Below are 16,335 nucleotides of genomic sequence, written 5' to 3'. Positions count from 1 at the left end.
AAAGATGAAAAAAATTTGTTGTAAAAATTGTTGTTGAAAAAGAAGGAAAATTGTTGAAGAATATTTGCTGTTCTAAAAGAAGTAGACAAAAGAAAAGGATGAGGAAGAAGAAAATTTATGTTTTTTTATTTTTGATGAACCAGGAGCTTGGACAGGCATCAGGAAGCATCATCGACATCCCAACTAGGATGACACCCCGAGATACCTCCATCCTATGCCGCCAGACTCAAGAAAAATTTTATTAAAAAAAAAGGGGAAAAATAATTACAAAGGAGGGGGGACTAGGCCAATACCCTCCAAGAAACAAAAAACAAAAACAGACAGAAGCAAAACAGAAAAACAACATCGTCCCTTTAAGGGAGTCTGAAAGTAGGAAAACCACATCTATCCCGAAAGAAATCAAGCCTCAAATCTATAGGAAGATGATCCAACCATACCGATCCAGCAGATGAATACCCCAAAGAAGCCAATTTATCTGCACAACTATTTCCTTCACGGTAAATGTGCGAAGAAATTACCTGGACTCCCAGCCGACTAACATTGTGCCACCTGTTTCTTAAAACAATAGGAACCAACGAAGGTTGTGAAAAAATTAAAAGAGCACTGGTGGAATCACCCTCAAGCCATATATTTCTCCATCCTTTTTTAGCAGCATACCCCATAGCTAAAATAATTCCCATAACCTCTGCATAAAAGACAGACTGTAAACCAATATTACAATGAAAAGCTCCACGAAAAGTACCTAGATAATCACGGAACAGCCCCCCACAAGCTGCATGTCTACCAACCACCGATCCATCCGTGTTAACTTTTAACCAAGGCAAAGAAGGAGCCTTCCATAATACCGTAATAATTTCCTTGACATTGCGACAATGAGGAGAAACCGCAAAAGAATCAAGGAAAGGGAAGTCCGAAGTCAAGCACTTACCCTTAGAAATATTTCCTGACATAAAGCATTACGAGCCCACCAAATAGTATGAATTGTATGCAATATTGCCGCTAGGAAAATATCGGACACTTGCGAAGAGCACATTGCTGGTCTACAAGAGAGAAGAGTCGCAATAGAAGAAGTATCAATGACACAATTAAGCTTAAAACCAATCCAATCCCAAAGATGAGTAGCAAATTGGCAATGGAGGAAAAGGTGCTCGGAAGATTCATCGGATAACAAGCATAAACTACAAACTGACACCACAATGCAGCCACGACTTCTAAGATTCTCATCCGTAGGCATTCTACCATGACACAGCCTCCAATAATTAAAAGAATGAGCTGGAGGAACAGCAGCGTTCCAAATGATCTCAGCCATCGACAGAGAAGCTGTTTGCGGACATAAAAAAGAAAAAGCATGTTTCGAGGAAAGCTTACCATCCAAAGAATGCTTCCAAACCAACACATCCGGGAGGTCACTATGAGGGATAACAATATTATCAACACGGTTTTGAATGTCACCAAAATCTTTCAGACACATAGGCAAGAGAAAGGAGTCGTTCACTATAGCTTCGGACAACATGCCTTTAAGATGTCCGTGAAGAGCAACATCAAGGTTTATTAAGTCTACCAAAGGCTCACCTAACCAATTATCTGGCCAGAAATGAATGCGATCCCCGGTCCCAACTATCCATAAGGAGTTTAGCAAAACTATGCCTATATGTTCTTTAATGCCCGACCAAACCGAAGATTTAAAGTAACGCTTACTAGGCTGTCCATTTGCAAAGTACCGCCTTTTGATCAAAGAAGACCATTGATCCTCTTTTCCAATTAGATCCCAAGACAATTTTAGAATCAAAGCTGCATTAATCATCCGCGTAGGTTTGATATCTAAACCACCTTCCGCCCATGGCCGACACATAACCTTCCACGCAATCGTACAAACTTTTTTTGTGAGAACATCACCACTCCAAATAATTTTTTTTATCCATGAGTCCAATAAACGCAGCAGCCTTCGAGGCCAAAAATAAATATGAAATGAATAAACTAACATCCCATGGATAATGGATTTTACAAGTTGCACCCTTCCCATGATTGAAAGAATTCTACCTTTCCAAGTTGCTAATTTATTTTTGATTTTGTATGCGATCATACGAAAGTGAATAACCTTGGGCTTACCTTGAAAGATGGGGCAACCAAGATACTGAAAGGGAACCGTTCCAACTGTGAATCCCAACATATTAGAAATCATAATAGCTCGAGAGCCTGTCATAGCTCCTGGATAAAGACGGCTCTTTGCATTGTTTATAACCTGACCAGAAACCTCTGAATATTTATTAAAAATAGACATGAGCTCTCTAATATTACTCTTCAGCCCTGTGCAAAAAATCAAAACATCGCCAGCATACAGAACATGAGTTGGTAAAACAGTTCCTCGACAATAAGAAATAGGAGTGATCCGCCCCCTATTAACTGAGGCCGATAAAGCCCTACTCAGAACCTCCTCGGCTAGGCAAAATAAGAGGGGAGAAAGAGGGTCCCCTTGACGCACTCCCCGAGAACAAGCGAAAAAACCAACCGCCTTGCCATTCACCAAAACAGATAACCGAGCTGATTGCAGAATAGCAAGGATCCAGTTAATGAAATTACTGTTGAATCCGAAATAATGCCGCACCATTACCAAAAAGTTCCAATCTAAAGTGTCAAAAGCCTTGGAAATGTCCACTTTGAGAGCAATATTCCCACCATATTGTCGTTTGTCAAGAGCATTGATCGCCTCAGAAGCAATAATAATACAGTCAGATATGCTACGGTCCCTTACAAATCTTCTTTGCTCAACCGAAATGATTCTTGAAGTAATACCAGCAAGCCTATCTGCAACAATTTTTGTAATAATTTTGAATTGGAAATTCGCAAGAGCAATAGGTCGGTAATCACCCATCGAGCAAGCCCCTGGGATCTTCGGAATCAACACAATCAAATTTGAATTTATATTCGGAGGAACTTCACCGCGTCGGAAAAATTCTTGGACCGATTTAACAACATCATTGCCCACCACATCCCAAAAAGTCTGATAAAAGTGACCACCAAACCCATCCGGACCCGGAGCCCCATCAGCATTAAGGGCAAACACCGCAGCCTTAATCTCTTCATGTAAGGGGAAACTCATCAGCCTATGATTCTCGGCCTCTGTGACTAAAGAAGGGATTGTTTCGTCCACCAGAGTATTTTGAACACAATTGTTATCCATGCTGAAAATTCCCTGAAAATAAGATAGGATATGCGCCTCTAAATCTGTGGCATCTATGATAACATTGTCACCGTCCTTCAAAAAAGAAATAGATTTGGTTGCTGCCCGGATTTTTGCAACCCTGTGAAAGTATTCCGTATTACGATCACCCTTAACAAAATGTTGATTTCGCGCTTTCTCCTTCCATAATTGTTCCTGGACATTTAAAGCTTTAGTTAAAACAAGTTGCGCTTCTAGATCCTGCAAGTAAAGAGTGTCAGAAAATCCATCAGTGTCAATTATCTGTTGTATTCGGTTTACTTCATCCATTGCAAGCTTCACATGCCTATCAACATCACCAAACACCGTGCGGTTCCAAACCTTGAAAGCATTTTTAACATTATGTAACTTAGCCTGTAAACACGCCATTCCTTGACCTCTAACTCCTTTAGACCACTTGTCCAACACCAACTTTCTACAATCATCATGAGAGGACCAAACCTTGAAAAATTTAAAAGGAGTAGCATGCTGAACCGTTGAGAAAGTAAAAGAAAACAATAGCGGATTGTGATCAGATTGATGACGAACTAAAGCTGAACAAGTGGAGTTGCGCCAAAAATTTATCCAAGCTTCATTGCAAACCCCCCTATCAAGACGAAGAGCCACATTTTCCATACCAAACCTACCATTCGTCCAAGTGTAAAAAGACCCCAAAGTAGGTAGATGATTTAAAACATTTGCATTTGTCCAATTTAAAAAATCTTCACACAAAAAGGAGGAGGAGGGCGCCTGCCCCTTTTTTGATGAGCATCTAAAACAGCATTAAAATCCCCCATAAACATCCATGGCCCCTGAAAACAACCTTGAAGGTGCGTAAGATCAGGCCAAAGTTGCCGACGCTTCACATAATAAATGTTAGCATAAATCGCTGCAATATATACCGTTGACTGAAAACAAGAAATTTCCAAAGCTATGCATTGATCAGACACAAATATAACAGTGGCAGATAGCTCATTACCCCAAAGGGCCCACAGATTGGGTAGAAGAGGACCTCTGTTATTGATACAATATTTATTTACTCCTATCGAAGGCCAATACCAAGAGGGAATTTGAACAAAATTAACCTTCGGTTCTGCCACAAAAATCAGAAACGGTTTGTGGGATAAATATAAATTTTTAAGAGAAATTCGAGTATCAGAGTTACCGATACCTCTAATATTCCAATAAAGAATATTCATTGATCAGTGGATTTATTGTCAGCCCGTGCACGGGACTTTGTCGGCTGCTTGGAAATAACATGTTGAATCTTAATCTTCTGTTTCTGATTTCTTGTAAGAACAGGTAATAAATTTTCAGATGATGCAGCTGCCTCCGCTGCCGAACGAGCATCATATTCTCGGACCCTCTCCCATAAATCCATACCATGCTGTATATTCTTGCTGGGGTGAACCTCTTGCCTCTCTGGAACATTAACCGTAGCCATGCCATCATCAAGAATCTCCACATGATCATCATGGTCATCAGCTGTGTCTATCAAAGCTTCAGCAGATACCTCTTGCATGTCAACATGCTCAACATTGGATGGTCTTGCAGCAATCTCACGAGCACCCATGGGACTCTCCTCCAGCTCCCTAGGGCTCACATGATCTTGCTCCAAACCATCCTGAAATGGTTCAGATATTTCATCAACCTTGGGGTTCTCCAACACCTCCCGTGGTATCTGAGATGTCTGTTCCATTCCGGTAGGTCGTAAGTCCTCACGCCTGTTATACCCTAATTTTGGACCTAAAAATACTAATCAATTCTTCTTTTCTTGCATTATAAGTCATTTGATATGTCTCTGATCAATTGCATCTTTCTCTGCATTTTATTTCAATGTTATTTGCAAAATTCACATAAAAGGGTATTTTAGTCATTTCCTGCATTCAATTCATTTTAATCTTTGAAAATTGTTTGAGTCTTTTAAATTGGTTTGTATAAGCCCTTGTTTCAATCTCATGTCAAAATTCATTTCAAAAAATATCAGTTAAGTCATTTTTTTAGCCAGTATAGCCCCTAGGGGCATTTTAGTCATTTCCTATGTTAAAATTTCTTTCAATCTTTGAAAATTTGTTTGAGTCCTTTCAAATAGGTTGAATAAGTCTTCATTTCAATTCTATGTCAAAATCCATTTTAAAATTGCATTTGAAGTCATTTCGAGTCAGTTTTGCACCTAGGGGCATTTTAGTCTTTTCATGTGTTAAAACCCTGTTTAAATTCTAAAATTTGTCTCTGAGTCTTTTAATTTGTTTGAATAAGCTCTTGCTTTAATCCCTTGTCAAAAAATCATTTTAAAATTGCATTTGAGTCGTTTTTAGTCATTTTAGTCCCTAGGGGGGTTTTGGTCATTTCACATAATATTTCTGATTCGTTTTAATCTGCTTTGTTGTTTTTAATCGTCTCATTTTACGTTAATTTTCAATTTACTTTTTCGATTCAATTTTAGTGTTAATTTTCATTTTAGTCCGCGCACTTTCGTTATTTACATTTTAATCCCTTTTAAGTTTGTTAGAGTCCAAGTGCCATGTGTCCAAATGCTATTGGTCCTTAAGAGTTTGTTACAAGTCTAGTGCCACATGTCTCTTTCCAATTGGTCCAAGCATTCCCACATCACCTATATAAGTCAAACTAGGGTCAATTCATTCATTCACCAATCATTTTTCCAAAATTCACAAAAAAGTCCTAAAAATTTTTCTCTCTTTTCCCTCTTTTCTTTTCCCTCACGTGTTCATTTTCTTTCTCCACCCTAACCAACTTTTCCAACCACCACTCCACCACCATAACAACCTCTTTCTCCACCACTCCTCCTCCCTAACTAACTCTTCTCACCTTCAACCACCACCCTAACCAACCCAAACCACCACAACTCCACCAATATTCATCACTAACCACCTCCAATAACATCAAAATCTGCATTCAATCATCACCTTCATCCTCACGTATTCATCATCATCATCATCCATCAAACAACGCTGTTTCGGTTCTCACAAATTCATCAAATCCAAGCTTCAATCTCGCTACGAACAGCCATAGCGAGACATCAATCAGCTACGAACAACAACAACTTCCGGTAACGGCGAAACGGCGAGGAGCACAAACGGAGGAGGAAGAACAAACCGATCTGAATCATAAAGGGAAAGACGAACCAGATTGGATTCAAGGGAAGAAGAACAGGACCGAAATCACAAGAAGATGATGCAGATTCGTTTTGCGCGCTAGATTGAACTTCATCTTGAAGCTTTACGGTGCAGATTCCCTTCTTCCCCAATCTGATCCTAAGGTTCGATTCCTACAATCTTTTGTTTCGAATTGCTTTGAATCTACCTATTACATGTTCATCCTGCCTCTGTACGTGAGCTATGCGTTCGAAATGTTTTCCCAAGTCCAGATTGATGCCGTGTTTCTTCCCATTTGAGGTGTTTCTATTTTGAACTATGGATGAAGCTTTATGTAACACCCCGTTTTCCCAACGTGAAAATTTCGTAAATAAATCAGAGTATTCATCGTAAAGGGAATGTCACATTTCATAAAAATCATAAATTGAATAAATAAATATTTATCCTTCAAAATTATTCAACTTAATCTTTAAAACTTCGCAGCGGAATTAGTTCAACAACATAAAAGTCTTTGGCACGCAGGCCTCATCATAAAAGTCTCATAAATCTTAGTTCAAAAATAATTCTTAAACTTCAACCTCATCATAAAAGTTTCATAAATCTTAGTTCAAAAATAATTCTTAAACTTCAAAAGCAATACGTAAAGGAACAGAAAATAGTATTAAAATCCACATCCCGTTACGTATCAGAGCATCCTAGACACGATGTGAGGAGTCTACTCACGAACACAGCTAGTCTTTATTACCTGCACATTACCCACGGTCGAGGCAACATATACGCAGAAGGGGTGAGATTTCTCAAACAATAATATTAAGCTTATAAATCATAAATTACATTTAACAACATAAACATCTTATAATTTAACAACTATAATTAAATACATAAACATCATCATTTATCTTAGCAAAATATCATCAAATAGCAGTCACAGTCATCATCACATATCATCATACTAAAAGACATCACAAAGTAATTCGTTAAAACATCACAACTTAACAACTTGACTTGACAATGCATCTAAACTCGACTATGCAACTCTTAACGTCTTAAACCATCTTGAATCATCATGAAATGCAAATGCATGTGGTACCATTTTAGGGCATAAGCCCTCATCGTCGTGGTTGAGCAAAAGCTCCATCGTCATGGTTGAGCAAAAGCTCCATCGTCGTGTTTGAGCAAAAGCTCCATCGTCGTGTTTGAGCAAAAGCTCCAGGGCATGAGCCCTCATCTATAAATGAGTATGCATGGACTCAACATCTTACATCTTACATCTTAGAAACTTCATGAACATCTTATAACTTCTTGACTTGACCGACATTTACACATCTTTAAATAGCATCGTCATCAAATATCACATCTTTATATAACACATCGTTAAATTTCACAACTTCAAAATCCACCTCAATAAATAAATCATCTTTACTTATCCATTAATATCTAATCAATTTAATTCATCATCTAAAAGTTATTATTTCGATCACATTTAAATAATAGTGAAAATAATTTCATTATTACTATAATCCTTATAAAAAAAATCATATTGAAACTAGAACACATTATTTAACTAATATAGTAGTAAGCCATAACCTTTGCTTTGTAACCTTAGGAACCTACCATGTTTAGAAATTAGCATGAAAGAAATGGTGAATAATTTCCTAGGTAGCTATTCGGCCTAATCTTATATCTTGCCACACGCTAATATTATATAGATGCTATACTTATTAATCCTCATCAGGTGACCATTACACAAGCATTAATCAACTAATCCAAGAAACAACAATATTATAAACCGCATGATGACATTAAGAATTTAATCTGGTTTTGAATTAATTATTCTACCATGATTTAGAAACAATACTTTTACCCAAAGATACCTATAGGTATCTCATATCTAACTTGTCAAATAAGCCATGTAAGTTCTGCAGGGTGACTAACAGATAGAGACATTAAAGCATAGAAGTACTCATAAATTACAGTTAACACAAATAAGGGAAATATATATAATTATGTAACAAGTGCATATTCAAATACATCTCATATATCAAATTGAACATTAAACAATCGTAAAAAAAATTCAACAACACATATAGTCGAAAATAAAGTTCGTATAAAAAAATAAATCAAAATTGTTCATATACACACAGATAACGAGAGTTCACAAAAGCGAACATGTATTTCACACGATCAAATTCAAACATGTGCTAAAAACATCATACCATCAATTTAGCTATCAAAATTTCATGATAATCGAACAGCAATAGGTGTAACACAAGTTTGACAAAGAATCATCACAAATTAATACTAAAATCAAATATATAATTATGGCAGCATATAAGAACACAATTTAATCATAGATTCATCAAAGAGAATAAGAAAACAATAAAATTAGCAACCCTTCACTACCCATATGTTCCTACAACCCTTATGGTGAATAGAAACTCCCCCCATACATCAATTCAATGTTTTTTCATCACCTAATCATCAATTCTCACTCAAACCCTAATTCTCATAATCTTACAAAACTCATCCTAAAACACGTTAGATGCAATCTAATGATCTACAGACTAAATATTAGTGCAAGATAGTCTCACCCTTACCTTAGATTGTTTTTCTGAAATCAAAAGCAGCGTTCTTCGTTCCTATGGTTCTCTCTCTCTGAGTTCTCCTCTTTCTCCTCTTTCTCCAAAAAGCGGTTTAACGTAAAAACTCTTTCTAACCTAAGCTTCCTTATTTATAATACTAATCACTCTTCCTAAATCTATTTAGGCCCAATAACTTATTCTTATTTCTATTCTAACCTCCAATTCTACTTACACTAATAATTCTCATATTCTAATAAATAATAGAATAATACCACATAATAAAATACTAACACCTCATATAAATAAATCAAATAAATAGATTCTAACTTAATAAAAATAATAAAATAAAAGGAGGGCGTTACAACTCTCCCCAACTTAAAAGAATTTCGTCCTCGAAATTCAGAGCATAAGAGAAAATGAATTTAATTATTGCTTAAATATCTTAAACAGTATATAACACAATAGAACTTCAAACAATACACAAAAATCACATCAAAGTTAGTCAGTTAAACATGATCACGTAAAAAAACATAACTACTAACTAGAAAACATGACGACACGATACAACGACTCATCTACTTGGCCGGACGGACCGACCTGCTCTGATACCAATTGTAACACCCCGTTTTCCCAACGTGAAAATTTCGTAAATAAATCAGAGTATTCATCGTAAAGGGAATGTCACATTTCATAAAAATCATAAATTGAATAAATAAATATTTATCCTTCAAAATTATTCAACTTAATCTTTAAAACTTCGCAGCGGAATTAGTTCAACAACATAAAAGTCTTTGGCACGCAGGCCTCATCATAAAAGTCTCATAAATCTTAGTTCAAAAATAATTCTTAAACTTCAACCTCATCATAAAAGTTTCATAAATCTTAGTTCAAAAATAATTCTTAAACTTCAAAAGCAATACGTAAAGGAACAGAAAATAGTATTAAAATCCACATCCCGTTACGTATCAGAGCATCCTAGACACGATGTGAGGAGTCTACTCACGAACACAGCTAGTCTTTATTACCTGCACATTACCCACGGTCGAGGCAACATATACGCAGAAGGGGTGAGATTTCTCAAACAATAATATTAAGCTTATAAATCATAAATTACATTTAACAACATAAACATCTTATAATTTAACAACTATAATTAAATACATAAACATCATCATTTATCTTAGCAAAATATCATCAAATAGCAGTCACAGTCATCATCACATATCATCATACTAAAAGACATCACAAAGTAATTCGTTAAAACATCACAACTTAACAACTTGACTTGACAATGCATCTAAACTCGACTATGCAACTCTTAACGTCTTAAACCATCTTGAATCATCATGAAATGCAAATGCATGTGGTACCATTTTAGGGCATAAGCCCTCATCGTCGTGGTTGAGCAAAAGCTCCATCGTCATGGTTGAGCAAAAGCTCCATCGTCGTGTTTGAGCAAAAGCTCCATCGTCGTGTTTGAGCAAAAGCTCCAGGGCATGAGCCCTCATCTATAAATGAGTATGCATGGACTCAACATCTTACATCTTACATCTTAGAAACTTCATGAACATCTTATAACTTCTTGACTTGACCGACATTTACACATCTTTAAATAGCATCGTCATCAAATATCACATCTTTATATAACACATCGTTAAATTTCACAACTTCAAAATCCACCTCAATAAATAAATCATCTTTACTTATCCATTAATATCTAATCAATTTAATTCATCATCTAAAAGTTATTATTTCGATCACATTTAAATAATAGTGAAAATAATTTCATTATTACTATAATCCTTATAAAAAAAATCATATTGAAACTAGAACACATTATTTAACTAATATAGTAGTAAGCCATAACCTTTGCTTTGTAACCTTAGGAACCTACCATGTTTAGAAATTAGCATGAAAGAAATGGTGAATAATTTCCTAGGTAGCTATTCGGCCTAATCTTATATCTTGCCACACGCTAATATTATATAGATGCTATACTTATTAATCCTCATCAGGTGACCATTACACAAGCATTAATCAACTAATCCAAGAAACAACAATATTATAAACCGCATGATGACATTAAGAATTTAATCTGGTTTTGAATTAATTATTCTACCATGATTTAGAAACAATACTTTTACCCAAAGATACCTATAGGTATCTCATATCTAACTTGTCAAATAAGCCATGTAAGTTCTGCAGGGTGACTAACAGATAGAGACATTAAAGCATAGAAGTACTCATAAATTACAGTTAACACAAATAAGGGAAATATATATAATTATGTAACAAGTGCATATTCAAATACATCTCATATATCAAATTGAACATTAAACAATCGTAAAAAAAATTCAACAACACATATAGTCGAAAATAAAGTTCGTATAAAAAAATAAATCAAAATTGTTCATATACACACAGATAACGAGAGTTCACAAAAGCGAACATGTATTTCACACGATCAAATTCAAACATGTGCTAAAAACATCATACCATCAATTTAGCTATCAAAATTTCATGATAATCGAACAGCAATAGGTGTAACACAAGTTTGACAAAGAATCATCACAAATTAATACTAAAATCAAATATATAATTATGGCAGCATATAAGAACACAATTTAATCATAGATTCATCAAAGAGAATAAGAAAACAATAAAATTAGCAACCCTTCACTACCCATATGTTCCTACAACCCTTATGGTGAATAGAAACTCCCCCCATACATCAATTCAATGTTTTTTCATCACCTAATCATCAATTCTCACTCAAACCCTAATTCTCATAATCTTACAAAACTCATCCTAAAACACGTTAGATGCAATCTAATGATCTACAGACTAAATATTAGTGCAAGATAGTCTCACCCTTACCTTAGATTGTTTTTCTGAAATCAAAAGCAGCGTTCTTCGTTCCTATGGTTCTCTCTCTCTGAGTTCTCCTCTTTCTCCTCTTTCTCCAAAAAGCGGTTTAACGTAAAAACTCTTTCTAACCTAAGCTTCCTTATTTATAATACTAATCACTCTTCCTAAATCTATTTAGGCCCAATAACTTATTCTTATTTCTATTCTAACCTCCAATTCTACTTACACTAATAATTCTCATATTCTAATAAATAATAGAATAATACCACATAATAAAATACTAACACCTCATATAAATAAATCAAATAAATAGATTCTAACTTAATAAAAATAATAAAATAAAAGGAGGGCGTTACAACTCTCCCCAACTTAAAAGAATTTCGTCCTCGAAATTCAGAGCATAAGAGAAAATGAATTTAATTATTGCTTAAATATCTTAAACAGTATATAACACAATAGAACTTCAAACAATACACAAAAATCACATCAAAGTTAGTCAGTTAAACATGATCACGTAAAAAAACATAACTACTAACTAGAAAACATGACGACACGATACAACGACTCATCTACTTGGCCGGACGGACCGACCTGCTCTGATACCAATTGTAACACCCCGTTTTCCCAACGTGAAAATTTCGTAAATAAATCAGAGTATTCATCGTAAAGGGAATGTCACATTTCATAAAAATCATAAATTGAATAAATAAATATTTATCCTTCAAAATTATTCAACTTAATCTTTAAAACTTCGCAGCGGAATTAGTTCAACAACATAAAAGTCTTTGGCACGCAGGCCTCATCATAAAAGTCTCATAAATCTTAGTTCAAAAATAATTCTTAAACTTCAACCTCATCATAAAAGTTTCATAAATCTTAGTTCAAAAATAATTCTTAAACTTCAAAAGCAATACGTAAAGGAACAGAAAATAGTATTAAAATCCACATCCCGTTACGTATCAGAGCATCCTAGACACGATGTGAGGAGTCTACTCACGAACACAGCTAGTCTTTATTACCTGCACATTACCCACGGTCGAGGCAACATATACGCAGAAGGGGTGAGATTTCTCAAACAATAATATTAAGCTTATAAATCATAAATTACATTTAACAACATAAACATCTTATAATTTAACAACTATAATTAAATACATAAACATCATCATTTATCTTAGCAAAATATCATCAAATAGCAGTCACAGTCATCATCACATATCATCATACTAAAAGACATCACAAAGTAATTCGTTAAAACATCACAACTTAACAACTTGACTTGACAATGCATCTAAACTCGACTATGCAACTCTTAACGTCTTAAACCATCTTGAATCATCATGAAATGCAAATGCATGTGGTACCATTTTAGGGCATAAGCCCTCATCGTCGTGGTTGAGCAAAAGCTCCATCGTCATGGTTGAGCAAAAGCTCCATCGTCGTGTTTGAGCAAAAGCTCCATCGTCGTGTTTGAGCAAAAGCTCCAGGGCATGAGCCCTCATCTATAAATGAGTATGCATGGACTCAACATCTTACATCTTACATCTTAGAAACTTCATGAACATCTTATAACTTCTTGACTTGACCGACATTTACACATCTTTAAATAGCATCGTCATCAAATATCACATCTTTATATAACACATCGTTAAATTTCACAACTTCAAAATCCACCTCAATAAATAAATCATCTTTACTTATCCATTAATATCTAATCAATTTAATTCATCATCTAAAAGTTATTATTTCGATCACATTTAAATAATAGTGAAAATAATTTCATTATTACTATAATCCTTATAAAAAAAATCATATTGAAACTAGAACACATTATTTAACTAATATAGTAGTAAGCCATAACCTTTGCTTTGTAACCTTAGGAACCTACCATGTTTAGAAATTAGCATGAAAGAAATGGTGAATAATTTCCTAGGTAGCTATTCGGCCTAATCTTATATCTTGCCACACGCTAATATTATATAGATGCTATACTTATTAATCCTCATCAGGTGACCATTACACAAGCATTAATCAACTAATCCAAGAAACAACAATATTATAAACCGCATGATGACATTAAGAATTTAATCTGGTTTTGAATTAATTATTCTACCATGATTTAGAAACAATACTTTTACCCAAAGATACCTATAGGTATCTCATATCTAACTTGTCAAATAAGCCATGTAAGTTCTGCAGGGTGACTAACAGATAGAGACATTAAAGCATAGAAGTACTCATAAATTACAGTTAACACAAATAAGGGAAATATATATAATTATGTAACAAGTGCATATTCAAATACATCTCATATATCAAATTGAACATTAAACAATCGTAAAAAAAATTCAACAACACATATAGTCGAAAATAAAGTTCGTATAAAAAAATAAATCAAAATTGTTCATATACACACAGATAACGAGAGTTCACAAAAGCGAACATGTATTTCACACGATCAAATTCAAACATGTGCTAAAAACATCATACCATCAATTTAGCTATCAAAATTTCATGATAATCGAACAGCAATAGGTGTAACACAAGTTTGACAAAGAATCATCACAAATTAATACTAAAATCAAATATATAATTATGGCAGCATATAAGAACACAATTTAATCATAGATTCATCAAAGAGAATAAGAAAACAATAAAATTAGCAACCCTTCACTACCCATATGTTCCTACAACCCTTATGGTGAATAGAAACTCCCCCCATACATCAATTCAATGTTTTTTCATCACCTAATCATCAATTCTCACTCAAACCCTAATTCTCATAATCTTACAAAACTCATCCTAAAACACGTTAGATGCAATCTAATGATCTACAGACTAAATATTAGTGCAAGATAGTCTCACCCTTACCTTAGATTGTTTTTCTGAAATCAAAAGCAGCGTTCTTCGTTCCTATGGTTCTCTCTCTCTGAGTTCTCCTCTTTCTCCTCTTTCTCCAAAAAGCGGTTTAACGTAAAAACTCTTTCTAACCTAAGCTTCCTTATTTATAATACTAATCACTCTTCCTAAATCTATTTAGGCCCAATAACTTATTCTTATTTCTATTCTAACCTCCAATTCTACTTACACTAATAATTCTCATATTCTAATAAATAATAGAATAATACCACATAATAAAATACTAACACCTCATATAAATAAATCAAATAAATAGATTCTAACTTAATAAAAATAATAAAATAAAAGGAGGGCGTTACACTTTACCCTTGTATTTTCGTGTAGTTTTCAATCATCTTCATCCATGTTTTGTGTACCAGATTTGTTTGTTTAAAGATGTAGATAAACTTGAGAGAAGGAGAGTCTTTGGTTTGGTCCTTTTAGAAAAAGAAGGTGAACGATGGGAAAAGAAAGAAGGAGCAGCGTTGTTGTTAGTTTGGCTTAATCCTTGTTGGACCGGTTCGGTTGAACCGACCCGTTCCTGAACCGGTCCAACTTGCTTTGACCCGTTTTTCCTCTTAAGTCTGGGCTTGGGCCCTTTTTGCTTGCAGTTTTTTTTGGATTTTCTTACTTTTCACACGTTGCTTGTTACTTTTCACTCCCCCCTGTTACGCTTGAAACCTTATAAAAAAATCCAAAATAATTCATACATGCTTCTTGTTAATTTTGTGATAGCCTTGTAACATTTTTGTACGTAAAATTGAAAAAAAATGATGAGATGGATTTTCTTGCTTATGTGTGACGTTTAGTGTTAAAACTTTGTGAAAATTGCATGATCTTGATCTTAATTCTTGGTGTATGTCTTCGACTTGCGATACGTGAATTCGTGATGAGCTTATGTCTGCATTTAATGTGTTTCTACCGAATGTTAATGTGTTGTGGATAGTTACTTGTTTTACAAGCCATGTAGATAATTGTTTGTGGAAATAAAGTGTGAAAAGTGCTTAAAATGTGTCATAATTCTTGGTTTAATATTGTCTTATAATTTTCATGTCATAGCTGAAATAAAAATCTTTGAAGATTGTCATGTCATGAAAATTATAGGCCTTATGTTCATGTGAATTTTATGACAAAGTTTAGGCATATTTCACCACTTTTGTGTGCTAAGATTTTGTCACTTTTTGTCAAGATTCATTACTTTCCTATGCTATTTTACTTGCATCTATCTCAATTCTTATTATTCCTTATGCCACTAACCATTTTGTTTCATGTTTCATACACCATAAGCATCCCATATCACATCCCTTTCTCCACTTTAAGTTTCAATTTCATGCAAAGTTAGAATGTAAATACTTAGGACCTTTTGTACTTTATCTTCATGTCATTTCAATTTCTTGGCAAAGAGGCCATAGAATGTATCTAGGGTATGATGTAAAGGACAATGAACTCTAATAATGTACACCGACACAAGCACCGACACATGCACACACTTCACTTTAGATATATAGTTAGAATATGCATGTTTAGATGTATGTTTAGGATTGTATGTTTAGATGAATGTTTAGGCCTTATACTTAGAAAAATCATTTTCCCAAAAAATATGAACAAACTTCACTCAAATAATTTTCATAATAAACCTTGGGGTCAAAACCCCATTGATTTCCCTTCCCAT

The 16,335-nt window shown here is 34.5% G+C and overlaps 1 protein-coding gene across 1 annotated transcript; it reads right to left on the bottom strand.

The window, feature by feature from the left end:
• Positions 1–353: 353 nt before the first annotated feature.
• On the bottom strand, positions 354–3,835 carry LOC146916031 (uncharacterized). The gene is made up of 2 exons (XM_085721520.1): positions 929–3,835; positions 354–833 (listed from the first exon to the last, which is right to left on the bottom strand). Exons 1-2 carry the CDS (start codon positions 3,833–3,835, stop codon positions 354–356), a joined length of 3,387 nt encoding a protein of 1,128 aa, XP_085577646.1.
• Positions 3,836–16,335: the final 12,500 nt, after the last annotated feature.

Source organism: Medicago sativa, chromosome 6 (assembly GCF_051527215.1).
Source record: "Medicago sativa cultivar Bolivia chromosome 6, Bolivia_mono, whole genome shotgun sequence".
Taxonomy (NCBI): Eukaryota; Viridiplantae; Streptophyta; class Magnoliopsida; order Fabales; family Fabaceae; genus Medicago; species Medicago sativa.
Note: the sequence above shows the minus strand (reverse complement) of the source record. Positions and strands in the feature narration are given on the sequence as shown.